General features: G+C 49.7%; 7 protein-coding genes across 7 annotated transcripts; 4 read left to right on the top strand and 3 right to left on the bottom strand.

Annotated features, from left to right (window-relative positions):
- Positions 1-1,022: 1,022 nt before the first annotated feature.
- Positions 1,023-3,491, top strand: TGAM01_v201226 (hypothetical protein; the record flags this gene model as incomplete). The annotated part of the gene is made up of 2 exons (XM_018805457.1): positions 1,023-1,086; positions 1,150-3,491. 2 exons carry the CDS (start codon positions 1,023-1,025, stop codon positions 3,489-3,491), a joined length of 2,406 nt encoding a protein of 801 aa, XP_018661366.1.
- A 3,275-nt stretch (positions 3,492-6,766) lies between these two features.
- Positions 6,767-7,240, bottom strand: TGAM01_v201225 (hypothetical protein; the record flags this gene model as incomplete). The annotated part of the gene is made up of 1 exon (XM_018805456.1): positions 6,767-7,240. One exon carries the CDS (start codon positions 7,238-7,240, stop codon positions 6,767-6,769), a length of 474 nt encoding a protein of 157 aa, XP_018661365.1.
- An 811-nt stretch (positions 7,241-8,051) lies between these two features.
- On the top strand, positions 8,052-10,146 carry TGAM01_v201224 (hypothetical protein; the record flags this gene model as incomplete). The annotated part of the gene is made up of 2 exons (XM_018805455.1): positions 8,052-8,084; positions 8,587-10,146. The coding sequence occupies 2 exons, from the start codon at positions 8,052-8,054 to the stop codon at positions 10,144-10,146; spliced, it is 1,593 nt and encodes a 530-aa protein (XP_018661364.1).
- Positions 10,147-12,236: 2,090 nt separating this feature from the next.
- TGAM01_v201223 (hypothetical protein) lies at positions 12,237-12,954 on the top strand (the record flags this gene model as incomplete). The annotated part of the gene is made up of 2 exons (XM_018805454.1): positions 12,237-12,442; positions 12,498-12,954. 2 exons carry the CDS (start codon positions 12,237-12,239, stop codon positions 12,952-12,954), a joined length of 663 nt encoding a protein of 220 aa, XP_018661363.1.
- A 1,700-nt stretch (positions 12,955-14,654) lies between these two features.
- TGAM01_v201222 (ribonuclease Z) lies at positions 14,655-17,198 on the top strand (the record flags this gene model as incomplete). The annotated part of the gene is made up of 1 exon (XM_018805453.1): positions 14,655-17,198. The coding sequence occupies one exon, from the start codon at positions 14,655-14,657 to the stop codon at positions 17,196-17,198; it is 2,544 nt and encodes an 847-aa protein (XP_018661362.1).
- A 345-nt stretch (positions 17,199-17,543) lies between these two features.
- TGAM01_v201221 (hypothetical protein) lies at positions 17,544-19,010 on the bottom strand (the record flags this gene model as incomplete). The annotated part of the gene is made up of 1 exon (XM_018805452.1): positions 17,544-19,010. The coding sequence occupies one exon, from the start codon at positions 19,008-19,010 to the stop codon at positions 17,544-17,546; it is 1,467 nt and encodes a 488-aa protein (XP_018661361.1).
- Positions 19,011-20,498: 1,488 nt separating this feature from the next.
- Positions 20,499-23,068, bottom strand: TGAM01_v201220 (CMGC/CLK protein kinase; the record flags this gene model as incomplete). Its single annotated transcript, XM_018805451.1, has 6 exons — positions 20,499-20,729; positions 20,787-20,874; positions 20,952-21,414; positions 21,479-21,826; positions 21,913-21,994; positions 22,121-23,068. 6 exons carry the CDS (start codon positions 23,066-23,068, stop codon positions 20,499-20,501), a joined length of 2,160 nt encoding a protein of 719 aa, XP_018661360.1.
- Positions 23,069-27,620: the final 4,552 nt, after the last annotated feature.

Genomic DNA, 27,620 nt, shown 5'->3' with positions numbered 1-27,620 from the left:
GATCCTTTTCACATTTTTCATGGACTCTTTACCATCTCTTCATTGTAACATATTTCGACGTCTAATTGGCGACAAGTAACCTAACAAACATGATGTTGAGCGCACGTTTCATACGAAACTCCGAAGCGCAGCAGCTTTGTATAAGTAATTCCCATATCAAAGATTACTGGCCTAAAAAAAGATATACCTTGAATAAATGCGACGTAGCACTACTATAAGACTTTACTATCAGAGCGGTGCCTTTGCCCTTTACTCGTTATATCATGCATTCATCTCTACGTGCATCCACAATTTCTCCAGAGACTGAACAGCCATCAGTGCGTCTCCATATCTTCAAGGGCTTTCAGATCGATCTACTTTTAGCCCACAGAGCCTCATCTTTGCTTAAAAAGAATAAAAGAATGAATGGTCATTTTCTTCATCGGAGAAAATTTCATCTATCGGAGATCCATCGCTGTTTGGATTCTCTTTGGGCCCCCGCCTTTGTCCAAATGTCTTTATTATCCCGCTCCCTTCATCTTTTGTTCTCGCGCGCCCTCTATTGTGGGTTGTAAAAAAAGCCGCCGAGAACAATGAACAGTTCAATGTTCAAGTTTTGGTCATGTCCAATGTGTGTTCAAGTGCCGTTCGGGTGGCAATTTAAATATGCCTTGCTGCCGCCTAATTCGTGAACATGGCTTGATCAATCTTGTTGGGTCATAAATAACACGACGCACTCGCCAACAGCGACTATTTTACATCTGTGCTGAGATTTTACATGCGTTCATACCAGTCTTGAACATTTTTTTAAACTCATATCGACGAATAACAAGAAGAAAACATGTCGCAGCACTATGACCCTCGGAATTTCGAGGAAGACCTCACGTATACGTGGGGGACCAACTCAATAATCGACCCGGCGAGCTTGCATAATTTGGATTGTAGCAGAATCCCACCTCAGCACACGTATATCAAATCGGAGAGAACTCAGCCAGGAGCATATTTGGAACCAGCAGAATACCTACCGGTGACAAGCACGCACAATGTCAGACCAACATTCCAACGAGGCAGCAGTCTCGGATTCGATCATTCGTCAAGTTATGCATCGTAAGTGTCGATGTGAGAGAATACAGCAACAGTTTTATATACTAATTCTATACTATAGGGGAGGATATGGTTACCCCTCGCAGAACACATTCGTTCCGTACAATCCGCCGCTCTACTTAATGCAGGGTGGCCAACACAATCAACCAATTCTACCATATGCTCAGCAGCTACTGTCATACAACCAAAACCCCAATCTTAACACAGAATTAGCCCAGAATGACCCTTCAATATTATATCCTGAATATCCTCTTCTCAACAATCATAATGCCTACAATTCTTACAATTCTCTGCCATATGGCGACTGGGTCATTCGACAGGCCCAGCAGAATTTTCCTCCGTCTATCATGAATTCTTACCCGGTCAACGCTGGCTATACTATGAATAGCCAGTACCAGCCTGATAATACGCAGACAGAAAAACCTCAGAACTCAACAAAAGAAAACGAAGAGCCCGCCACTCCTCGAAAGGTCAGCACGAACAAGGCCGCGAAACGAAGCAAAGGCCCTAAATTCGATCCCGTTTCTGTTTACGGCGAAGCAGAAACACGTGCCCCTTGGGGAAGCAAAACTTGGGACGGGCAACATTTGTTTACTTATACTAAAAGGGGGCAATTGCTGCGTGACCGCAAGTTAAACAACGAACAACTGCGAGAGTATGTGGATAACTGCCCGAAAGGCACCGTCTTTCGAGTTCAACAATACCCCACGGGGTGTAGGTATCGAATGGGACCAGAAGACCAGGAGTGCCGTTGGGAACATTGTCCACTCAAGTCTAAAAGGATCACGACGGGCTGGCTTCGTGTCTGCTTTGACGAATTCCCCATGGAAACGACTAGTGGCGAGCGCGATCCATTGTTATGCGCTGGCTCAATGCATCTTTGGTGCTTTGAACAGGTTTTTGATCCCGTGGAATTCTACCTAGGCGGGCGCCTGAAAGCCGAAACAAGGTATTTTCCTCGCGAGGAATGCAACAAGGCAGCCTTGGACAAGCTAACCGACTCTAAAATCGTTGAAGATGGTTGGAAACCTTGGTTTGATAAATGGGCACCCTTATTCGAATCATATAGGAGATTGCGGGTGCCACGCAAGTACGAAAACACTCTGTCCTACGCTTTGAATGACTACCACGTTAAACATCAGTCGGACGCTCGGGAAAATGCGAGAAACGGTCGACATGAGAAGAAAATCAATAAGGAAGATCCTAGAAGGACAATCGACGTCCACTTGGGTAACCTCCAGTTGTATGTGGCGCTTCACAAGGTGACCAAAGCCACAAAAAGAGCCAGCAGGCCACCAGAGAGGGAGATGAGAGAAGATCTGCCTGATGGTGGCTTTGAATCTCCAGACACTTCTAGAAAAAGGATTTCTCCTCCTCCAGCTCCTAGAGCAAAGAGAACAGGGAGTGCTGAACGAATGGCACCTTGTTTACCTATTGGCCCATCTCTGGGAACATCATCCTCTCATATTTCACAAACACAGCGGCGTTCTCCGAGGGGAAGCGACCTAAAACGAACATCCCCTCGAAGACTCAAGAAGGAACTCAGAAGACATATACTTGCATCTCAGCCACCTGTTGACCGAGGCCACAATCCCAGCATGGATTCATGTTCTTCTGCTTCGACTTCGACGGGTTATTTGAATACGAATTCCACGCCGTCAAGCTCTTTCGGTCCCTTGGACTCAGCTTGCAGCACGCTGCCATCATCAAATCTTCGGCCACCACTCGAGATTGCGATTCCCTCTAATCATAATGAAGGTGGTCTTGCAAAAGCCTATCCTTCAGTCTATCTCCAAGCAATGTCAGGGCCTAGCTTTAATATGGAAGATCCGAAGCAACCTGGCCATTTTATTGGCCCACCTTCATGGCGGTACCAGCAGCAGCAATATTCTAGCACAGTGGCACTTCCATATGTAAAAGCGGAACACCAGCGAGTATTCCAAGACTGCAACCTGAATACTCCACTCGAAGCATCACGAGGCAGTGATTTGGTGAAGCCTTGTCAAAACGAGACAAAGACTTGGACACCAAAAGCAGCAGAAGAAGCACCACAGGCGCTCGGGGACAGCGAAGGAATAAGCTCCATTGATTCGAACCAGTTCACAGGCCTAGGCCCGGAAGAGGCGAACTTATACCAGTTTCTCATCATTGACGAAGATGTGCCAGAATCGACTCAGAATCCAGCAGAGGGCAGCACTGGAGTGATGGGCAACTTTGCAGCTCAGACACAAACGAACGCCGCTGCTAGTCAGCCTCTAGAGTTTGTTACCTGCACCGAGAGCCCGCATGTTGCCGCTGTGGCAGAGCCTTGGCATAGCGTCGAAAGCTTCATGGATCCCATGAACTATGGCGGCTATAGCAATACTGACATATTTCCATTATTCGATGATTCTCTAGCCACCGCCTAGGGAACCAATGACGAGAGCCGCAACGATTAATGGTGTCAGCATACTACTAATAGTGAGCATGCTGTCTGAAAATGGCTTGGTCCTGGATCCCGCTTAAAGCGGAAGAATCTCAGTCTCCGCCCCGTGAGGATTCGCAAAATCGAAGGCAGTAACGGGAAGATGGTACATTGACACCTGGGAATAACAGAGCTTCTCCTCTTGTGGATTTACACATGCGGTTCCCCGGCCGGTGTTGACCGGGGGGTGCCCTTGCAGCGTCGATAAGGCCCATGGAGCTGCATCGGCACTCCCGAGGTGGAGAGCTGATTGGGCTTGTTAGTGTTGACTTGCAGGCAGGCGGGCAGACAGGCCTACTGTAGCTTTGAGGACAAGTTGGCCAATTAATAGAGCGAGGACGCTATGACAGCTCCAGGGCAGAGGAATGTCAAGCATTGGTCGGCTTTGAGAGGAGCCGGAAAGCAAGATGTGATGTGATCAGCCTCGACTTCAGCTTGGCGCGAGCCGCACCGAGCACGGACTGTAACCGAGTCTTGTGAGCTGAGAAAAGCGTTTGCGCGAAATAGGCAGAAGGATGCTGCATTATACCTTTCTGTCGGCCTGCTTAAAGCTGTCTTCATGCGGAAACGTTGCCAATACCTCGCAGGCATCTCCGATTCGCTCGTCTATGGCCGAATCTGAAGATGGCGACGTTAGCAAGATCATTCTCGTCACAGGCTCTTGAACATGCAGCCGTAAATCTGACCCCGCTCTACTCTCTATATATCCAACATTCGGGGAAATGTTGGGATACGACGTGAATGCTCTTGTCAGCCGTTCATGTCCGATTGGCTTACACGCCTCAGGAAGAAGCTGCAGCGATTCGTGAACTGAGCGTGGGCTTGATGCTGATCATGGAGTCAAAATGCGGTCCCGGCAGGGGGTCCTTGTCTTCTTGATGGGCTGCTTTCTGCCTGTTGGTAGAATGTATCATCATTATTAATGTGCAGTGGTGTTATCAGTTTTGGTCATTGTTGGGAAATTTGCATCTTGGGTTTGTTTGATGAAGGAGGTTTGCGCGGCTTGGACGTTCTGGGCTTTGGGAAGTGGTGTGGCATCGGCACGTGCAAATGCATTAACTGCACATGTATCTACATGCAGTACCTTCTTCCGGCTGTTATAACCCTGACACATGCTAGAAGATACACGTAGTTACTCAGTTAGGTAGGCCGAAAGCGTCTTTATGTACAAGTATGTAGTAATAATAGATTGATATAAAATCACAAAATGGAGAGAGATTAGACCAGAGGTTTGAAAGTGTCTGTGGAGTAATAACGCCAGTAGTGCATTAGCACCAGTACGCATTGAGGCTAATTGTTCGGCGTAGCTTTTGCGTGTTGCTCGTGTCATTCCAGGCAGTCGAGGAGCCGGGATTTTAACCAACTGCATGTGCTGTAGCCTGCACGAAAGCAAGGGGATTTGCTCAAAAGATACTTCTACCTTTACTTGGCACTATTCATCTGTTCACACCCTTGGTATTAGCTGCTTCGTTATGGTCTACGGCTTATAAATCTAGCCACTCGGATATAAGGCTTTGGGAAGATAATCCCTATAGGCCGCAGATATACTCGCATTTACACATCTCTATGCACCAATCCTCTGTCGATCTCGACACAATCCTATCTGCAGCTTCACATTCCTCCCCTTAGTCCTATATTTCCTCTTTTTGATATCTAGGAATACAGGATTACCCATCTTGTGGCCTCACTTATTTGCCTATATAGCACTTGGCCTTTTGTGCTCGCAACAAGACGATGCAGCACCTCTCTCCCCACAAGAGCCGGGGTGTGAGTGGATTAATGCACCTACGGAGTGGCTTCAGCCCTCTGAGTGGCCGGAGCGGGCTGCGAGAGATCCAAAGAGGCCAGATCCATGCGCGCTGATCAAACAACTGATCCCACGACGTCAAGTCGCATGCCTGCTAGCGGAGTGGCACTATGTGGTGGATGCTTGGAGCTATGGCACGAGCAAGACATACAGCTTACATGTACGGACCCATATGCCTAGACGTTGAGCTGGAGACGCTGCTTTGCGGCAAGCACAGAGATGAGACCATGTGGAAGAAAAGAATAGCCCAAAAAAAGACAAGACATCAATCATTGATGTCTCAGCTCAGGGCCGGCCGACGCCGACGCACAAAGCCTACGCTTGTAGTATAAAGTTCGTACGGTGTGAGCATCGTGACCCCAAGAGGGGCTGCGCGATGAGCGATGCAGGTGTCAAGTCCCGGATTTTCCCAAGCTAGACGACGCCACGTTTGCGCAAGGGAGCCGAGTCTGAAGATCCTGCTGGCCTCGGAGGTTACAGCAAAGGTTCACACTTCACCTGCCAAGAGTAGCATCGAATGCTACCTCCTGGGTCATGGATGTCTCGGTGTAGCGTCTTAATCGTCTCACACGCGCTGAAAGCACGAGGCAGATGTCACCCTCTGTGCATGCTGTTTACAAGCATGCCATGCTGGATGTCAAATTCGGAGCCGACCTGGTTCATACGGCACCCTGTCAAAGTGAGGACGAAACGCATGGCCCTGCTTTGTCAGATAACCGCAAGTAGAAGGACGATGAAGACAAAAAAGGCAGATATCTCGACACTACCCAGGCACTATTATTTCTAGGTGGGGACCCAGCAGCAAGTAATCATCGTATCCCGGCTCTACCATCCAGTCCAGTTGCGCATATGCTTAGATCGAGTGCTATTGGCAAGCAGAGCTGCAGTAGTGCAGCAGCACCACTAAGACGATGCGCCTCCGTGGGGTCCATAGCACCGGGATGCGTGTTTTATTTTCGGCTGTATCGTTTTGGGACGCGACTCTTGTCTTTTTATTGCAACAAGCGAGCTGGTATCGATCAAGAACATCCCTGCTGCGAGCCCAAGGAAGCTCTCTTTCAGCCTCATATATTCCCAAATTGCATGCCTGAAGTGCTGTAGGACATTTGCTCGTGCAAATGTACCGGTAAGCGCGGGGGCAGTGCCGAGAAAGTAGCCAGTACAAGCTTGACTATCTCGTCTTCAGGCGATAATGGGCGCTGTCGGCGCCATTGCTGGTGGGGCACAGAGTACCGACTACCTGACCACATGTTCCTGGATGCTGTACCAACAAAAGCCACATGCGTGCTCTCACACATTTCTGGACACTTTTTTGGGCCTCTTTCTTGCACGCCCCCTTCCCCAAAGCCCCAAACCCTGCAACCACAGCGCGGCGACCCCGAGACTAGGTGACAATGGCGACGCTAACACCATCAACGGCCTGAACTGACGGGCCCTTGTGCTGCGTTGCGCTGCGTTGCGCTGCGCTGCGGTGCCGCGAGCGGGCTGCGGCGCAGGCTCAGGGCCGTGGTAGTGGGTTCAAAAGGCGAGCCGTGATCCTGCTCGGCGCGGGGTGGGCAGAGAGGGAGCAAGGCCAGGTGAAGCAAGCAAACATTCGAAAAACCCGGGCGCGCGTCGACGCCTTCATCCCCGAATCCGAGCAAGAGAGAAGGAAGCTTTGGACGTCTTGGACGAGTGGGAGATAACGAGTCATCACCAGCTCTGCGAATATTACTGTTATAACTACCTGCGAACATCACCTCGTGCCGTGCCACGTAAAGACGGCAGTCCCGTGCAAGAGAAGAGACAGCGAGACGACCCGAGTTGCGATCTTGTCTTGGCCACCATCTCTGCTCCCAGCTCGTGCCGAAGAAGTAGGATTTCCGGCTAGCCAAGGGTGCTTGCATTGCATATACTACTACATACCAGCGCAATACTAGATACTTGGTACTACAAGTAGGCATGTGTTGCTAAATATCGATCCGCCAGCCTAACAGCCGCCAATCTGCAGAGCGTCGTCACATCTGCCGTTGCATGCCCGTCTGGCGCTTCACATCCAACGTGCAAGTCTCGACCTGCATACTAGTACGAGTGTTACTCGCTCACATTGGTAACACGACACGTACCTACGATACGAATCAAGCAAAGGCCAGAGAAAGATCCTTGGCGCCGGGGGAGCATCGACGTTCCGAGATAATTTCCCAATTTCCCATAATATTTTAGACCCTTCCGTCCCTCCCAACAGGCAGCCAAGGCCTAACTATTAGACGCTGCGCCCGCCAGACAAGAAATACCTCGAGGACCGTCATCACTCCATCGCTGCCATTTGCCCTCACATCTCAATCTACCACCATCTTATTTCCTCTTCAGCAAAACGACTAGTCAGGGCAACAAGCTCGCATAGCGCCTCGTGGGGGCAGCCAGACAAAGCCGGAAGCACGCGGTCACGTGTGCCACTCAGCGCCACCGGGATCGAACAAGGAGATCCAAGGACGCTTTTAATCTTCGCTTTGAAAGCAGATACCCGCGGCCTTCTGCCTCTTGCGTTTGTGTTTGGGACTCAATTCGAATTGGGAATCCCCCGGAATTTGGGACTGGCCAACAGCGTCGGCGTTGAGCGTTGCGCATCTGCAGACTGACTCGACGCAATTGCGGCCCCAGTTGATCATTGGCATCGCGACTTGGCCTTTCAGCATCTCTAAGACCGCCGTTCGCGCCATGGCCGAGGCCGCAACACCACCTGCGCTGCAGGTAATTATATTGGTATGTCCACTCATGATGTGTTTTTCTCTTTCTTTGGTTTCTCATCTTCATCCTCTGTCTTTCTCGCTTCGCTGGACAGACAATCGCGCTGCGGCCTCCGCCAATGCTTACTGCCAATTTCCTGCTCGCCTTGGCCATGAGCGCGATGCGCCCTCATAGGCTCAGATCGGGTAATTTGGCCGTGGCATTTCCGATCGGGATGCGTTTGCCGCCAGGGGCCAGTGCCCCAGATCAAGGAACAAACACCCCTCTGCATGAAACGCCTAGCCGAGCTGTGCTATTGTCTGCCCAGAGTCGCTGTCCTATTGGCACAGCTTATCGTGGGGCAGCGTCTCAATCTGACCGCGCGAGCTTACACGACATTGCGTGCCGTCTTATTGCCATGGCCTTGCGCAGCTGCATCTGTCTCGTATACACGTATAACTTCAAGCTGTGATTATCATAATTACAATGGCTAATCTTTTGCTGCTTTTGCACGCTTCTTATACAGGGCTCCGGAGGTGGTCCCCAAGAGTCTAATACGACTGCGTTTCTGGTTCGCTCAGTGCCCCAGAACTGGCGCAAGGGCTCGATAGTAGCAGTTGATGGAGGCGTTCACCTCTCTGCCATCACTCGTCTTATCGAAGAGGCTCTGCCCAACTCGCCGCCACCAACGCCGACGCCATCATCTGCTCCCGCTCGCCAGATTCTAACCACTGGTCCTTTTGCAGGGTTGGAGCTCCCATTTACCACTGCTGCAGCAAATGCTGCCCATGTCACCCGCACTCTCGTTGATACATATCTCATCACCCACCCTCACCTGGATCACATTTCCGCCTTTGTCATCAACACAGCAGGCCTGCCGGGCACTCGCCCAAAAAAGCTGGCTGGCCTCCCGGGTACAATCAGGGCTCTCAAGGACCACATCTTCAACAATGTCATTTGGCCCAATCTTAGTGACGAAAATAATGGTGCCGGTCTCTTAACGTATCTGAGACTGGTGGAAGGTGGAAGTCCTGCGCTGGGTGAGGGTTATCTAGAGGTATGCGACGGACTGCTCGTCAAGACTTGGAGCGTGAGCCACGGTCATTGCATGGAGAAGCACACGCATCGTGGCTCTTTCTGTAACCAAACGCCGACACGTCAAGGCAGCCAAGACGGGTCAAGCATACCGCTCCGGCGCGACACCTATTACCCGCATATTCATGACTTTGCGTCACACTTTGCCCGGCGGGAAACGGTCAACCACCTTTACCCTCCGGCTTTCTCACGGCGCCCAAGCATGATGCCTCAAGGAGGCACTTCGACGCCGATATTCAGCGGGGGTGACTTTGAGCCACGACCGTGCGTCAATGACTCGAGCGCATATTTCATCCGGGAAGAGACATATGAGCGCGAGGTGCTCATCTTTGGAGACGTGGAGCCGGATAGCATTTCTCTCAGCCCGCGCAACCTGCTGATCTGGCAAGAGGCTGCGCCCAAAATTGCAGCCGGGAAGCTGGCCGCTGTCTTCGTCGAGTGCAGCTACTCTGATTCACAGCCCGATGAGCGGCTATTTGGTCACTTGAAGCCCGCCTATCTCATTGAGGAAATGCAAGTTTTGGCCACCGAAGTACAAATCGCAAGAAAGGCGCGTGCCCTCGAGTCTAAAAAGCGCAAGCGGGATGCCGAGGATGCGCAAGTTCAGCGAAAGAAAGCCCCGCCTGTGTCCATGCAGAGCCCCGGATCGGATGACCCTGTTTCTCCTAGGTCGGCCAATCCTTTCAACATGCCCTCCGAGTATTATTTTGAGGCCAAACAGGACTCCGATACGCCACATATCGCTACGCCTACCGGCGAGCTATCACTAGATGAGTTTGGGGTCCCTAGTTTAGTGGTGCCGCCACCCATCCACGCCATCCAGAAGCCCCTTGAAGGCCTCAAGGTCGTCATCATCCACGTCAAGGAGACGTTAGCAGATGGGCCGGAAGCTGGAGACTCAATATTGCAGGAGCTAATAGAGCATGAGCAAGAAGCACAGCTGGGCTGTGAGTTTATCATTTCTAAGCCAGGGCAGAGTTACTATTTCTGATGCCCTCGATGGTGCCGCTCGTTTGCCAGTGATGGCTTCTTTTTCTCTTTTCTGTTGAATTACAATTTTTATTTCTATTCTGGCTTATATATATGGGTTTGGGAATGGCAGTACACGGAGGGTGGCAGTGGAGTTCTCATGGTTTTTTCTTTTTCTTTTTTTTCTTTTTTTTTTTTTTGTGTGCTGGCCCCTGTTGTCAACTATGCGGCTATTGGGATGATTGATTATGATTAACATGTTTGTATACCATTGCATTGAATATTACAATGAAATTTTTTTCAATATTTTTCTCGCTATTGTAACTTCGCTCTCGTCTCTCTTTAAATCAATCCCATGCAGATCTTATCTTGCGGCGGGGTCAACAATGGGTTGAACCAACGTCCGGTGCTCATGTATATGGAAAGATCGCGTACGCGTAGGCTCATAAATCGTGTGTACATGCGGTGTAATCTCCTCGTGGACTACAGCAGAGCGAGGGTGAATACTATGATCGGTATAATGCCCTTGGTGCTCAACTCCATCATTGTTGGTATCTGATCCACTGGCGATCGGACCATCTGCGTGCTCGTCTCTGCTTTGCGCGTTTGCCTCCCCGTGTCTAATGGAAGAATCTTCAAGTGATAAATAACGGTAGGGAGACTCTTTAAGATAATGATGAGAAGTGCCTTGTGAAGGACTTTGTGAAGGAGTTGCATTGGCTGCTTTCTTCTTCAACGCAGGCTTGAGGTAACCCTCTTGTGTACCCTGAGGCTTTCTCCTGAGAGATTGTGGCTGATTGTTCGAACCAGATGCCTCGGATAGTAGTCGGGATCCATGGGTCTCATTTCGAGAATATTGGGGTGAAGTCGAAGTTTTCTTCTTAGGAGCTTGATTTTCTTTGGTGGATGATGTCGGTGCATCTAGAGTGCTGGAAGGCTGGTGTGAATCCGTTGTAAGTGGCCAATTCGGAGCTTGTTGCTGTTCCGTGGTATTTATGCCAGTGCTCAAGGTAGATGTCCCTTGCGGCGGAGGTGAAGCCTTATTCGTTGACAGTTGACCAGGCGTGGAATGATTTGAACGCCTCTTGCTGCGATGGAACAGGCGTTTTGCTAGCCTGCGGAAGGCAATTCTCATGCGATCCAAGATTCTGGTGCCCTCTGACATTAAGCAAGATGAAGATGATTCGTTATTGTAAGTGTCTCAAATGTCTTTTTGGTAAAAGAAGCATCAACATTATGGTCCCACGAAGATAGAAATATTGGCGATTTAGGCGGAGCGATATTAGCTGTTCCCATAGACACAGCTCATTAAGACTTCAGCAAGTGACATAATTGTCGGAGCCTTTCGGACCATCTAGTAGAAAATTGCTATCCTTGAACTATGAATCCGGACCTTGAAATCAATGAGCAATTGACTACGGACTTTAAGCTCCGAAGAGCTGAAGATCGAGCGAAGAGCTCTGGTGGAGAGCGAGAGCTATGGTGGAGACATGATCAAGCAACTGAGATATATGACGCTATACACGGAGAGTTTGGGGCGATTTACATTGTATTGCCGCAAACCTAATCGAAACTTTATGGATCTTTTTCAGCTGCTAAAGCATTTTAGCTTGCGGTGAACGGTGGCTTGAGAGCAAATACTCTCTAGTTTTTGCCGCTCGATGTAGATAGCCTTTGAGTCATAGAATGCAGCAGTCTGCAGCTTTTGGGAAGCAGACGAGAGTCTACAATCCTGCTTTTTTTCCTTTTTCGAGACATGCGGAGCCAATAAAGAAACAAGCCCATTGGTACGACGGAGACGCCGATGCACTTGGCTTGTCATAGCCACCACGATTTGCACCCGGCATTTAATGTTTTCAGCTACTAATGAATGAACTAACAACACAGAAACTCGTCGACACCACTAAACGAATTGGTCAAGAAAAGCAGCTTCATCATGACGTGGACTATCTTTTGAGAAGAACGAGGTCAATTTGATGGCGTCTCTGAGCTCGCTTTCTTGTGCGGGGATGGCGAACAAACACATGTATTTATAATCTCTCGCAGTTCTTTCAGCTACTATTTTGAGTCAATTCCAGCAACTTTATCGTCTTTTCCGGTCCATACTACAATATGCAGAAAGCTAAGAGAGTCGTTGAGAACCTCACCTCCCATGATGGGAGACACGATACTACCGTCGACGAAGAAGTGCGACGGCCCGTGACTGAGGAGCATGTTCGACCCCAGGAGCATGAAGCCGTGAAGACGGCTGTTGAGAAGGAGGTTCATCGGGATCATCATCATACAACGGTTCAGCCCGTTCAAGATAGAGAAGTTCTGTCAGTAAAACCCTACTATAATTGTCCCATACTTATCCTAACGTCGTATATGCAGTCCCGAGAAACATACTCACAAGGTCTTACCCACTGAGCACAAGACTTTTGAGCATGGCCAGAACAATGAGATTGAAGGATTACTTCAACGCGACGCAGCCAAGTACAAGGACACTTCTGCCGTCCACGACACCAAATACACCTCTTCCGAAGCGCCTACCGTCTCCGGTGAACGATGGCACCACCACGTTCACGAGCATGTCCAGCCGGTTATCGAGAAAGAGACTGTGGCTCCAAAGGTTATTCATACGACTGCTCCCATTCATGAAACTCACCAAGCCACTGCGGCACACCACGGGACAAAGGTTCTTCCTGCCAAGACAATGGATGAATTCACTCGTGGTCATGGTTCACTTGAGAGTAGCGGGCTTCACAAGACTACCGAATATGAGGGCTGTCCATCATTTGATCAGAAAGATTTGGAAAATCTTAATCGGGCGGAGGGGGTTGGTCGCTGATTCGAAAATGGGATTCAACCAAGGGTCATTCGTTGTATTCTAACGAAGTATATATTTTCGACATTCTTTCTTTTACGCTCATGTATCAATATCAACAATTAAGCTTCTTTAGTCGTATATTGTGACATGGTCAATTAGGTATATCGCTGTGGTACGACTACATGAACTCCTACAGCAGAAAGTTCCGCATAATACACAATACCGCCTCCTTCCTTGTATAAAATCATTCCAGTAAAGGAAATCTGCATGGCTTTTTTAAAGTTCCCACCATCCGTGATTTAAGTGTCTAGCTGCTCAGCAGCCTATCCGTCTTCTTCTTTTATTCTCTTGATTTGCTACCTCCTTCCACTTAAAGCCTCTTGTTATTCTCGATCATTGCTAGTATAATTCTTATATTACGATGTCTGTATTTCTACACGCTTAGTCTACTTGAGGAGAGAACGCCCCCTTACTGGCAACCGGTTTTAAGATATACATGGCTGTCAGCGTTGTCGAAAACATGTTACAAAGCGAGTACTGAAACGAGTCACGACTGACATGTTTGAGCATTAGTATTAACAGACGTTGATGAGTAATTAGTTTCGCAAACATCTGCTGCTGGTGATCAAAACCTTCGCAAGTAGTAAATGGGAGACTGCAGGCCGCAATGGCAACTAAACAGGTAATTGCTCTCCTTTCGGTATATGAAAAGGCTTGCCGTATAGTCCCGAGTAAGTCAAGGATTTAGCTGGCACGAAATGCCGAGATGCCCATTACTAGATGGTATAAGTTAAACACATGTTGTGAGATCGGTTCTAGAATCTATAGATGTAACTGTGGTAGGATCGGCTGCCGAAAGGATTGATGCGACACAATGTTCTGTGATCTTTGGGGACAATAGTGCCTTACATGACTCCATAGATTAGAACTCGTTCCCTTGGGAATAAGTTCCGAGAATAGGTTGTCAACGTTTGACGCGGTTGACTGGGGAGTGTTACCAGGCTCTTTCGTCGTATATCTCGTCCCTAGAATTGTTGATACGCTGCGACAAGGGCTCAAGATGCATACAATTAACCTAGTTAGACGATGTGACCCCCAGTCAACCCATACTACTGACCATAAATAGGTCTGACTCTAAAGAGTTAAGAATGACATAATGCGGCTCAAGCAGTAATGCGAGAACCTTAATTGAGCCCTCAGAGTGGAATAAATGCCAAAGGGATGGATATACATGCAAGGTGGATGAATCATATCGGGGAGTGACTCAAAAGGGTGTGTTATGTAAGCACACTGAACCACCCACCAGGCACTATTTCAGCAGCAGCGATGCTTATTGGCGCTATCGCAGACCAAAAAAAGTTATCGTGGGGCAGCAGCTTGAAGATGCAACTGCACACTCTGGGCGCTTTTTCCTTGTTGCTTCTTTCCCTCGCTTCCCGCTGATGGAACGATGTTTATCTCGGCGCCTCGTCTGCTCTGCATCTTTTTCACTCCGACATCATCTCCTCTTCACTCCAGCCGGTAGACGCTCACGGCAGCTTTCCAGCCTTGCCAGCGCAGGCAGAAACGCTACATCTGCTTTTTGTTTCTACGGTTCTACAAGACCGCGACAGCTACGGCCAGGAGATTCACTGCTCACTCCACATCTGCCACCGTTTTACTGTTCGAAAAGACGATATTCCAGAGTACTCAAGAAAAGAAAAAACGCCGACTCGACCACAATGACAACCACCGTCGAGCTTGCTTCTGTGCCTTCGGCCGACACTCCAGGCACCTGCATCTACCTGCATCATGACAAGCGCTCGTACGTCTTTGGTCGCGTCTCAGAGGGCACTCAGCGAGCGTTTGGAAGTCGCAAGATCCACATGGGAGGAACAGAACATGTCTTTCTCAGCGGCAGCGTCAACTGGGAGCAGCTCGGTGGTCTCTGCGGCTATCTGCTCAGCGTTGGCGGAGCTATTGAGTCAGCCAAGGAGTATACAACACAGGAAAACGCCAAGAGAGGACAGAAAGGCCAAAAGTTGCTAAATAAGACTCTTCATGCTGGAATTTCAGTGCACGGGGCGGACAACTTGTGCCACACGATGGCGTCGCTACGGCCAGTCATCTTTCGACAGCCCATTTGCGTGCGCACCTACGAGCACAGGACAGATCCTCGAGCGGCAGATGCGTCAAATCTCGAGCCAGATTGGTCAGATGATGCGATCAAAGTGTGGAAAATCCCTGTACGGAGAGCACGATCAAGCAGCCCTCGAAAACGAAGACGCAGCAGCCAGACACAGGATAGGAACTCACCCAAAGATGCGTCTTCAGAAGAAGACTCGTTCCAGCCACGAACATCCATATCAGACCCCGAAGTAGCGAGCGCAATTGTCGAGCGGATCATGTTCAATGGTAGCCTGAAGAACAGGTCCGTTCTGGTGCCGAAGAATATAGGAGATCTTAAGCCTACGGACAAGGCTGCCATCATTGAGAACAGCAATATAAGGTTATACAAGGGGCCTTATGCTGCTGATGGCGTCAAGTTGCCGAATCCAGACGATACCGTGTGGCATTTCCCCGATCTTGGCGAGATTGGTGTGGATGATAGAAGCGAAAACACTCTCGCAATCAACCACTTTCCTCTTCCTCGGACGACATACGCCGAGACTTCTATGAGCTACATCATCAAGGCTCATGACCGCAGAGGCAAATTCAATGCTCCAGTGGCGAAATCCCTTGGAGTTGAACCTCGAGACTTTAAACTTCTGACTGCCGGCCAGAGCGTTCAGGGTAAAGATGGCCTGGTTACACCTGAAATGGTTCTAGGAGAGACCCAGCGGGGAAAGGGCTTCGTCGTAGCGGATATTGGCAGCCAGGATCTCATTGAATCATTTATGGGGCGACCTGAGTGGAAAAATCAGGAGCTTATGGAGAATATTGCCGTCATGTATTGGATCGTGGGGTCAGACGCGACGTATGACCAACGAATCCAGCAGTTTATCGGCGAACACCCAAACATCAAGCACATTTTTTGCACGCAGGATTCATGTCCTAACATGATTACACATCCTGGTGCAGCAACCATACAGACCAAGCTGCGCCGAATCGATCCTGAGAGATTTCCTCTACTCAAATTCGAGAACACAGTCAAATATCCCGCTCCTCCAGAAAGTTCTTCTATTGAGCTGGGGCGAGCCGGACACAAATTTCAGCTCATGCCACGCCTTGTATTTGATGACCAGGCTATCGCTCCGTTCCCCGATCTGGTGGAGGCCCATGAGTCTGTAGACGAGGAAGTTCTTAAGATGGCTGCGGCGGCCCATGCCGAAGCAACAGATCCAGCGTTCGTGACACGGATTGAAGAGCAAGAGCTCGACATTCCGAACAGAGACGCGGAGATTATTCCTCTTGGAACAGGATCGTCTGTGCCTAGCAAATACAGAAATGTCTCCGCTACGCTGATTCGGGTTCCTGGAATTGGAAATTACCTGCTCGACTGCGGTGAAGGAACTCTAGGCCAGATTCGACGTCTCTTCGATGCTGAAGAAGCGGTGGATATCCTGCGTAATATGCAATGTATTGTCATCAGCCACGTCCATGCAGACCACCACATGGGCACTCCTTCGCTCATCAAAGCATGGTATGAGCAGACTCTAAAGGATAACAGCACCGCCACGCTCGCGATATCCTGTATTGGGCGCTATCGGGTTTTGTTGGAGGAATTGTCCCAAATCGAAGATATTGGGTTTCATAGATTGAGATTCCCCAGTTGCCCTTTCCCCAAGGAGAAAGACCGCGACGTGACGACTAGAGAGGATCTTGGAGATGAGAACTTTGGCTTAGCATCCATCAAGCGCGTACCCGTACCTCACTGCTGGCGGTCTTTTGGAACTCAGCTGGAGCTGACATCGGGCCTAAAGATTGCCTACTCGGGCGACTGCCGCCCTTCTAAACTCTTCGCCCAAGAATGCCGTGGCGCCCACCTCCTTGTACACGAGTGCACATTTGGTGATGACAAGCAGGATCACGCAAAGGCGAAAAAGCACAGCACTATGGGCGAGGCTCTGGGCGTAGCTCGCGAGATGCAGGCCCGACGCACGTTGCTGACGCATTTTTCGCAGCGATACTCCAAATCGGACTCATTGAAAAGAGATCGCGTCGAGGGAGTTGAACATGATGTGCTGCTGGCGTTTGACTTCATGGCGGTGAAGCTGGGAGACTTTCAGAAGGCGGCGTGCTATCTGCCTTCGGTGCAGCGGTTTATGGAGAAGCTGGCGGACTGATTTTTGTGATGAAAGCATGCATTATGATGGATGACGGACGATGGATGTGCCACTACTCCCCTTTTTCATTGACTATGGACGTGCCACTACTCCCCCCTTATTTTTTGACGACGGATGTGCCTCTACTCCCCTTATTTATTGAATAGAGATATTAGACACGGGACACCGAATATAGATCAAAACATGCCACCTCTATTCAAATTTCTAAAACAATAACTAGCTTACTCCAAAATGCTGCAAGATAATGCGCAAACACAAAATCAAAAAAGCGACTCGTACAAACCAAAAACATCCAAGGTCTTACCATCACTGCTGTCCCTCTTTCGGTCTTCCCTATCCCATCGACTACGCCGCTCCATCACCGCCCTCCCACTTTGTCAAAGCCTTGCTGTCGCCATAGTCACCCTCTTCATCACGCTCATCGCCAGAATGTACGATTGACCCTTCAGGAGAACCATGATGATTATGACGTTCGTCACGGGAATATATGCTCGACGCTTCACGAGAATCAACGCATTCTTCGTGCATGTCCTCGTCATAGATGTCGTCATCATCATAATCATCCTCTACCACTCGACTCGTCCAGCTGGATGTACTCTCCTCAAGGCCAACGTTGAAGAGGGGAGAAGCACGGCCCGAGAAATGCGCGGGGACGTCTCCGTTGCTGTCGTTGAAGTTGATGTGGGTGCGTGTGCCTCTGTTTGATCTGCTGTCTCTAGGGGGGTGGGATCTTACTTCGCTTGCCGCCTCTTCTGTCCGAATAGCACCGCTCATCCTCGCAGAACCAGACTCGTCATTGTCCCTGGGTGCTATCGCCGCTCTGAAACCCCGCGTCAGCTCCGTCGTCCAGTCTATAATCACCGCATCCTCCCTCGGAGGCTTCTCCCTCTGCTTGTGCTTTATCGGAACCGGCAGCTTGTCGTCTGTCCACGTCACCATGGCCGCTCCCCAGCGCGTCTTTGGCTTTTTACCCTTCTTTTTGCGCCTCTCAATATGCTCGTCCTCCAGCCTCCTTGCCAATATGCGCATCCCTACCAGCGAGCGCGCGAGCTCTTTGCTATAGTCGTTGATGAGGGGTGTGTTCCTGCTGTCTTTGACTTTGGAAATCCAGGCATCTACAACTCGCAGCAGTGAAGGAGGATCAATATTTCTCTTCTTGTTGTCTGTTTGTTTATCTGTCTTATACAAATGGCGGGCCAGCAGGCTTGCTCGCAAGGACGTGAGATAGTGGCAGTTCCCGCCCACAGCGGCCAACATACACGCATCGCAGCCTGTCTTGGCGCATCCCGGCAGGAAATCCCTCTTTTTCGAACCGCAAAGCTCGCGGTACTTCTTTTGCCCAAGCCACAGCGCCGTAATCTCGTTTGTCAAGTCCAGCCACTCCTCCAAATTGTCGTTGATCATGTCCTCCTCCTCGTCGATTAGCTTCAGCTGCTCTTCAGTCATCCAACAACAGCGTTCGATATTGAACCACAACTTCCCCTTTATCCGCAGCACACGATAGATATTCGTCTGGGCTGTGCTCTCATACGCAATGTTCCACAGCAAGCTGCGGATGACGCTGGAATCGAGCTCCTTGTGCGCTTGGCAGAGCGTTTGGCGATGGAAGAGTTTCATGACCCCTTTATGAAGGAGAGAATCGGGGCGCAGCAGCCCCTCATTCTTGAGCCGTTTGACTTTACTCTCCTGCTTTTGAAGCCACTCATTAGTCTTACGGGAGCTGTTTTGCGAAGAGTCGAATATGAGCAGGCTGGTGATTTCTTCGACTTCTTTGTCGGTCAGGGCGTTTAGGGAGATTGGTGGCTTAAACATGGCGGTCATGCTAGCGGTATATCTTGACAAGCAAGAATAACTTCACACTTAGAAGAAAAAGAGATTTGAACATGAAAAAGATTCTGATTTGAAGTATCGTAGCTAAGAAGAGCAGCAGGGAAAATAACAAATATTGTGCTTGAGAAAGATGTAGCTGCGATACTTGGTTTTATCTTCTTTCCATACCTCTCCCTCAGGCTGCCCTTATATATCCCGCTCTCAACGATCATGATGCCCAAGAATTCATGATGATAAACAGCCACAAACAGCTGGACAAGAAATGAACAACATCGCTAGAGAGAATCTTTCTTTATGACGACAAGTGATATCGGTATACCACATGATATGCCATTGTATAACCAAGCAGTCTCTTCGTGGGTCATGTCCGTTTCGATATATTACCTTTGGTGTTTAGAACAAGGAAATAGGGCAATCTTCTAGAAGTCCTACCCTTGGTCCATGGAAGTAAGAAATAAACCGAAAAACATCTAAATTGTACCCCTATAAAACAGTAACACGCCTATGACGAAGAAAGAATTCGCGGTGATTTTCAAACAAACGCGCTTTTATTATAGTGTTCATGGAAAGATAAGAACAAAGCCCTTTTCAAGAGAGAATTCGCAGTGACTCGTGATGGTCTTTAATAGTCCATTGTCATCTTTTGTTTAATCCTTCGTATTTAATGTAAACGAACGATTCAATATCTGTTTCTTTTTTAATTCATTGTAGTCTATTCAAGTGAATGCGATTCAATATTTGTTCCAGAGATCTTTCGCTCGTAAAACAATTCGACAAGTTACATAAAAAATCTCGTTGGGTATTGCAACAAAGAGAAAGAAAAAAAAGAAGGAAAGAATAGTCTGCCAAATTGGTATTTGGCAATCGCAAGGTCTCGAGAACTTTTTCAAAACATCTCTGAATGACATCGTAGAGGGTATATTAAAGATTTTTCTTTTTGAGAGAGAGAAGAAGACCATTGCACACACACAACACACACACACACACATACGCTCCATCCGTCCATCAAAAATATAATAAAAGAACAAGGGCACCCGCCCCCTTTCACTGCTTCGTTGTTATATCCATCAATCAATTCCATCCCCTTTCCCTCCCAAATGCTTCACCCCTTGATCCCTTGAATTGTTGACGCCGGCCCTCCAGAAGAACAAAATATGAACCTTGAGAATAGAAAAATCCCGTGCGCTATAAGAAAAAAGAAAAGCAAAAATAAAGGATATGCCACAAAAGAACGAAAGAAGACAAAGAGAAATAAAATGGTCGGAAACAGCAGCCATCTGGGAGCGCTAACGTACAATAACAATTCTACCAGGGACGTTATGTTGCTGAAATCCCCAGCGGCAAAGAACCCTTATACACATCCAGTGTGTGCGCGCTGTCACGAAACCTGATCATGCTTATGTAGTCATTATAAGACGAGAAATGTGTTGTTGCTGTTGTTGAAAGGAAATATCCATGGGCGTGGTTCATTCATCCAACGTAGTGAGACCGCCCGTTCTTGTCCACCTCTATTCCGTGTCGTCTCCTTTCGAATCGAATCTTGGCGGCCTCGGTTCCATCGTCGGGCTGTGCCATTTCTTTGAACCACGGGTGGTTGAGAGCCTGCTTGGCGGTGATACGCTTGGCAGGGTCGTAAACAAATATCTTTCTCAACAGATCAAGAAAGTTCTTGAAAAATGTTGAATTGGAAGGAATGATGTCCTAGCAAGTCTCTGTTAGGTTCATTATGTGCCACAGAGTATTCGTTTACAAACTTACGCTCAGATGCTTCATCGCTTTCACAAACCGTCGAGAACCCCTGGTTGTCTCTGGTGTTGGGTAGTCGAGCTTGAGGCGCTTAAAATATCTATAGAATACAAGTCAGTAACGGGTCACATTGTTTTTTGCATATCCTGCTCGTATAGAAGCGCAGGGTCTACTCACTTGGAAGCAGGATTTCCTCCGCTTCTGGTAGACATCTTGTTCACTGATTGAACGAGATGGGAGTCTATCCTAGAGCCAACAACGGCTTCCATCATGGCAAGGTGCTCGAGGTTATCGTGCGTCTGAAACAACGCATCCCCGGTAAAGAACTCGACCAAGATGCATCCTATGCTCCAGATATCGCAAGGGAAAGACCAGCCTAGACCAAGGATGATTTCCGGCGCACGATAGTGCCGGGTGCTCACCACGGATGAATGATATTCGTCTTGGAAGGTGGCCGATCCAAAATCGATCAACCGAATCTCAGTATCAAGCAGCACTCTGCGCTGAGACGCCTGCCTGTTGATCGTGGTAGATGAGGAAGGAATTTTTCTGTTATATGTGAATGTCTGATAAGAATTATCACACAGCAGAATGTTTTCTGGTTTAAGGTCGGTATGAATTAGGTTCAGGTCGTGGAGGACTAGAAAACATCATGCTGGTTAGCTATCTTCCTTTCTCCGCGAGCAGCAAAGATTGTAACTTACAAGCTACGCTGGTGAATAATTGTCGGGCAAAGTTCTGAATCTGGCTATTAGGAAAGGGGACAAAGCCGTTGCCCTTGAGAAAGTCGAAAACACTCTGGCCCAGGAGATCCATGACTATACAGATGTGGCCTCGGTAATCGAAGCAGTCTCGCAGGTGGATGCAACGATTCCTGTTTTCCTCGTCGTTGGCCTTGAGCGTGGCCAAAACGCGAAGCTCGATTCTCGAAGCATCGCGGTATTTTTGGACGGATCGAATGATCTTGACAGCCACAGGCTTGTTCCTCTTCAGATCACGGGCCTCTACCACTTTGCCAAAGGTGCCCTGTCCAAGAAGACGAACGATTTGATCTTGAATAACATAGTTAGCTATCAAAAGGTCCATCAAAAGCCCAAAAGAAGTCCATTAGGGAAGGTGAGGATGGGAGAACACATACACTTGTCAGTCAATTCAGCGTCTGGGACCACGATATAATGGCCGTCATCATCATCAACTTTGGCGTTTTTGCCAAAGTGGCGCTATGATGGGGAATAAAGGTTAGCGACAAAGCGATTTTCTTCATCAAGACGAGTTTATTTGTTTCATCTCTATCATAAAGAGAAAATCGTAGCAGCTGTGGAGAAGGAGAAAAGGGTAAAACTTACATCATGAATCACCTTGACGGGAACTTCTGCAGACTTCTTGGGCGGGAAAGGTGGAGGCTTATAGGCCATAAAGGCGCCCCCAAGGCCATCCACGTCCCTTCGCTTGGCCTCATTAGCAGCCTGCTGCCGGGTGGTGCGCTTTCGCTTCAACGGCGTGGCCAGTTCATCGTACTGGCCATTCGCAGATAGAGACGTGGGCGCCGTTGTGTGCAGTGCCGAGTTTGTGCGGTCGCTGGAGAGGGTCGAGCCAATAGGCGTGTGGTTCGGCAGAGGCGTGTTTGTGTGCGAGCCGCCGAGATACTGGACGTGGTAGCCAGAGCCAGGCTGCTCGTTGTGTCGTCTCTTCTTGGCGGACGCCGAGTCGGCGACGGCGCCGTTGGCGTTGGCGTTGCTACTGCCATTTGTGATTTTGCGGCCAGTGTTGGCTTCGGGCTCGGGGGTGTCGTCAATGACGATGATTTCCTTGGGGAGGCCGTTGCGGTAGAAGTTGTTCCAGTCGGGCTCCCGAGAGCGCCGACGCTTTCTCGACGGCTGGTCCTCGGCGGCAGGGCGGCCGGCGGCGGGCACGACGCCAGAGGACGAGTTGTTGGCCATGGCGGGCGAATAGGGCTCGTCGTATCGCGGCGCCAGCGACGGGTCTGCGTGGGCGTGGTGAGGGGGTCTCGAGGCCGCGGACTGCGAGTGCGGCTGAGCTATGCCATCTGCCAAGGTGTAGCCGTTGGAAGCGTAGTGGTGATAGTACGGCAGCGGCCGAGCCGGGTTCTGCGAGGGAGACGCCGCCGCGTACGAGTTGGCGGCCTGGGTTGCGGGCAGCAACGACGTGCGGTAGTTTGAGGCTGTGGTTGTAGCAGACGAGTGGCCCTGATGGTGGAGGGCGTAGTTTGGCGGGTTGTACCGCGAGTGGTGGTAGTGAGGGAGCGTGGCCGTGGCCGTGGTAGGCGTCGACATGGCCGCGGCGATCGGTGCCCCGGCGACGAGGACGCTGGCGAGGCTGGGAGTCGAGATGTCGCGAGAGCCGTGCTTTTGTCTGTTTCGAGGCCCAATGCACGGGTTTTGTGGTGTTGCAGAGATCAACGACGAGCTGAGGCAGAGGGCAGAGCAGCAGAGGCCTGCACCGGGCTTTCTTCGCGGCTGCTCAGGCTGATGAGCCGCTGACTGGAGCGAGTACTTTTAGGCTTTTTAGCGCCCCGTGAAAAATAGCTGCTGCTGGCGGTGGGAAAAGGCGTTGGAATCGGAAGTTGAAAAGAAGTCGTCTCGAGCAGATGCCTTTCTCTTCCTGTTGAATGTCGGTTCCAGGCCTGGGGATTAAAGGCTGGAACTCTCGTTTGGCTCAATCATCAGCGCCTTGGAAGCCGCAAGAGGCAGAGAGAGGAACGGGCTGAAGCTGGAATTGCTTCTGGAAAGGATGGCGTGGTTGAAGCGTGACGAGGGCCCAAAATAGGGACGTTGGCGCTTCTCACACTGGGCCTTGAGGGAGGAGCCAGCGCCCGTCACTGTGCTTTCAGCAGCCGAGCACCGCCCTGGCGCTGTGCGGAGCACCGACCCCCAGCCGAAGAGCGCTAAAGCATGGCGCGCTGCAGTGAGGCAGACAGCGCGAACACGCCCGGAAAGGCTACTGTAGCTTAGCACAGATCGAGTAATACTACAGATTTGAGCGACATTTCATGCCAGAACACGATGGCTTGACTGTGTGCTCTTTTTCTTTTTTTTTTTTTTTTACAAGTTGTACATTTGGCTCTTTTTCTATCTTTCGAATTCTCGTTTTCTACCGACTCTGTAAATATATTGCTCGCGAGGCTTTGATTGATTGGTAATGCTCCCTACAGCAAATGCCGCCGTAGACTGTTTTACGGGTTTCCCCCATTCCAGGCACTAAGCTGAAATTGTGCAGGCCAGTGCGGGTTCCCCGTAGAAAAAAATAGCCACGGGGGGAATCTTTTGCCACAAAGCATGATACGCAAACGACTCGGGTCCAAAGTTTGATCCTGGAGGGGAAAGAGAAATTTAGAAGGCATTTGATGAGAAACAGGGAAGGGGGAAGTAGAAAGAAATAAAGAAAGAAGGAAACCATCTCGTGATATACATCAGGTGCCAAAAAAAAAATGGAAGAAAACCAAATACTGTTGTCTTGTTTACAGCATCAATCAATGCATGCTCAGCTCCACGTCGATTGGAAGCACGCTCAGCACAGCCAACGTTGGTTTCAGCGTGTGCTCGTACCTGCACGTCTGTCCATGGCAGGGTCCCCCAAAAACAGCGCCTTTCCTCCAGTGGCTTCCCGCCAACAGGGCCGCTGTCGATTCATCACTTTCAGTTCTGCTGTTGGGGCGAAAAATAGGCCAGAGGGAGGGGTGGACCATGCCCTACCATTGATATTACTCCATGTCTATCTAACTGTGAGTAGCAGTAGCAAGCAGGCACCACGGCCCGCAAGACCAGATGCAGCGTGTGATGGATGGACACGGCATGATATTTGGTCTTGACGCTCGTTCCGCAACTGGCTTGGATTCAGGAATCGCGGGCGGGCAAAAGAGCTGAAACCTCCCTTCTGGTGGCCCCGGCTTTCGCATCCATTAATAGGGCCGTTCGAAAATGGAATTAGCCCCGGCAGAACGAGAGAGGGACGGAGAGAAAAAAAAAGGAAACAAAGAAACAAAGGGAGACGCCCTTAGCTCCAGCTGCTTTTGGAGTCGAGGTCCTCTTTTGAGCTCGCTGGCATTACTGCTCTGGGGGCATAACACCTTCGATTCCAGGCACTTGTTTCTCATACGCAGTCCCCACGATGATGATACCGCTGTCCGGCATCAGTTATCAATCCCTGCACCGCAAACTCAACAAACCGCCAGCCACAGACCTTAAAGTGCTAATAAGCGCGGCCCATCCTGTCATCTCCGCTGCTCCCTCGTGCACTCGCATCAAATCTCGACTCGCCCGCGACTCTCGGCGAATCAGACGGCGTCACACCCAAATTCCTTGCTCCAAATCCCACCACTAGCAGTGATCCAGCAAAGACCCAGATTCAAAGTCACGCATTGTAACCCTGTCCCGCTCTCGTCTCTGGTCCTGTCTCCAACGGAGGCGAGCAGCGTGTCTCGTCATATTAAAAAGCGCCCCCCCGGGGACCAATTTACAATTTATCCTACATGCAACGTACATGCCGAAGGTTGACTAGGCGGACCCGGCCCGACGTACTAATAGAGTCCATCTCCTCACGCACACGCACCACACAAACGCCAGCAGATGCTACAAGTTATACAACGTTTTAAACACGAGAACAAGTTTCGAGCCCGACGACTTCGACTTTGCCACCCCTTAGATCTCGCTCAAAACGCCCACCAGACCATCTTCAGCCCTTCATACTGTACCACGAAACTTGGCATTTTCTCGGTACCAGCCTTGATGTAATCTTCATTCTTCCACAGTACAGATACGAGTGCCAGCCAGCGAAATTCCGGCCCACCTGCGCATTATGTCACCGGGGACGCAGTCCCGCCATTCCCAGCCACTGTGGATTCTGCTCTGCATCTGGTGCCGTAGGGCTTCTCTTCTCTCCTCGTCCCAGCCAGCGTCTCTGGTTGCAGAAATTACATGTAACTCGAGCGACATGCAATCCCTCGCCCGTGACGTGACGTGACGAGAGAATCCAAAGGCTAAATGGGGCCATCCAGGCAAAATATCCCGACAGCACTGACTGAATTATGTGTAAATGTATCCCTCTCCGCACCTAAAACACGAAGATAGCAATCCCTCATCGCTGCTCTGATGCAACGGCGTAATACATTGTTACCGCCCGTATGTACATGAGAATTGACTTCTCAACAGCCACTGCGGGTTTATTAGGAGGCAAAGCCACTACACGCCATCCAACGTACATGCAATGTTTCACCCCTCCTTTCCATGTCCCAATCATGCAAAATCGCCGTGCATAACATTGCTGCATCACATGCTGGCAGTGCCATGATTCCATTTGACGATGCCCAAAGGCAGCCAGCAGCGTTGCTGCTTCGCCCGCCAAAGCCTCAATAAAAATTTATCTACTAAACTGCTCAATATTCTGTATGGATTTTCTATCACTGCTGCTGCTCCTATGCTGGGCTAGAATCCATGTATAGGGCCCTTTTTTACAGGCATTGACTCTCCATCTGAAATTTGCGTCACGCTCGCCTTGCATCATGGGCCATATGGGGCAATTCTGTAATGCTGGTAGCTGGTAGCGTCCCTTTTGTCCCCAGTTTCCAGCGCGCACCGCTTTCTCTTCTCTCTTTCACTCTCTCCACTTCCTTTGGTGCAGTCTTACGCGAGCGAAGAAGCCAAGCCCAGACTTCTGGATCGCTAGGGAGCGCCGCTATCTATCTAGCACTAGCGAGTACCCAATCAAGGGCGTGCAATCCGTGTTCCGACGAAGCGTCTGCTCTGCCTTTTATCGCCATATAAACTCCGGCATGCCAAAGTCCACAATGCGTTGATCATGTGGCGACGCAAAAGTGCGTCATGCTTCATGCCATCGACTTGACCATTCTCCCTCTTTTCGGTGCTGGGAATATCAGATGCTATCTAGAATCATTCTTAACATTATTCGAGTGCCTGCAGGAACACTGCTAAACAGCACCCATGTAGTCACCTTTCTCCCCTGCACGGACAGACATGCATACAAGCGCCCCGTTGGTGTACAAGATCCAATACTCCGTTAACGAGCCCTCATCTATTGACTTTCTCACCCGCATCGGCGTCCCCAACCGTCTAGTAGTAGTAGTACCTCATAATAGTCATAATGCCCCTCGCCACGAGCGGAATGCGGAATATTCCACGGCATCGATTCAGCCTGTAGCGGAAGGCGTCGCGTAATACCTAGATCGTCTCGTAGTAAGCCCAGGATCTAAATAATAAGCGTTAGCTCATCAGCAAAGCCCCCTGCTCGTAAACTCGATAAAGGAAAGAAAAAGGCATGCCGACGCAGGGATGCAAGGGAGAGGGAACGTGCTGAAAACTGATATAACAGTGTTCTAGATGCTCAGAGTTTCATCATGCGAATCCTTTGATCCCCATTCCCGCTCCGATAACTCGGAGTGCAATGCGATGTTTCCTCGACCAAGTCGTTAACATAACTTCGTTATAGTCTTTTATCTACCATCATTCTTATCTACTATATCGTCTAACGAAAAGCAAATGCAACGCAAGAAATAGAAGCTCTGCATAAACACCTGGGCATAAACTCTATGCGCTCATCCCACTCCCGTCTACCAATGCCGCTGTGACATCTATCGGTCTAGCAGTCTCCCAGGCCTTTGCTCAGCCACTTCTTCGTTAATCAGTCCTTGACAGCGCATGCATCCAAATAGCATTAGCATCAGCATATGTGTCGGACAAGCCACCATTATGCTGACCGAGATCGTCGTCAAGTAAACGAGCCCGCTCTAAGCGCTCGAAAAACGCCATCCCCTACCATCTCCTCGCCAATATATGCCGAGAAGCGGTATCATATATGTTGTTCAAAGTGTCC

The sequence above is a fragment of the Trichoderma gamsii genome (assembly GCF_001481775.2).
Source record: "Trichoderma gamsii strain T6085 chromosome Unknown Scaffold_3.2, whole genome shotgun sequence".
NCBI lineage: Eukaryota > Fungi > Ascomycota > Sordariomycetes > Hypocreales > Hypocreaceae > Trichoderma > Trichoderma gamsii.
Note: the sequence above shows the minus strand (reverse complement) of the source record. Positions and strands in the feature narration are given on the sequence as shown.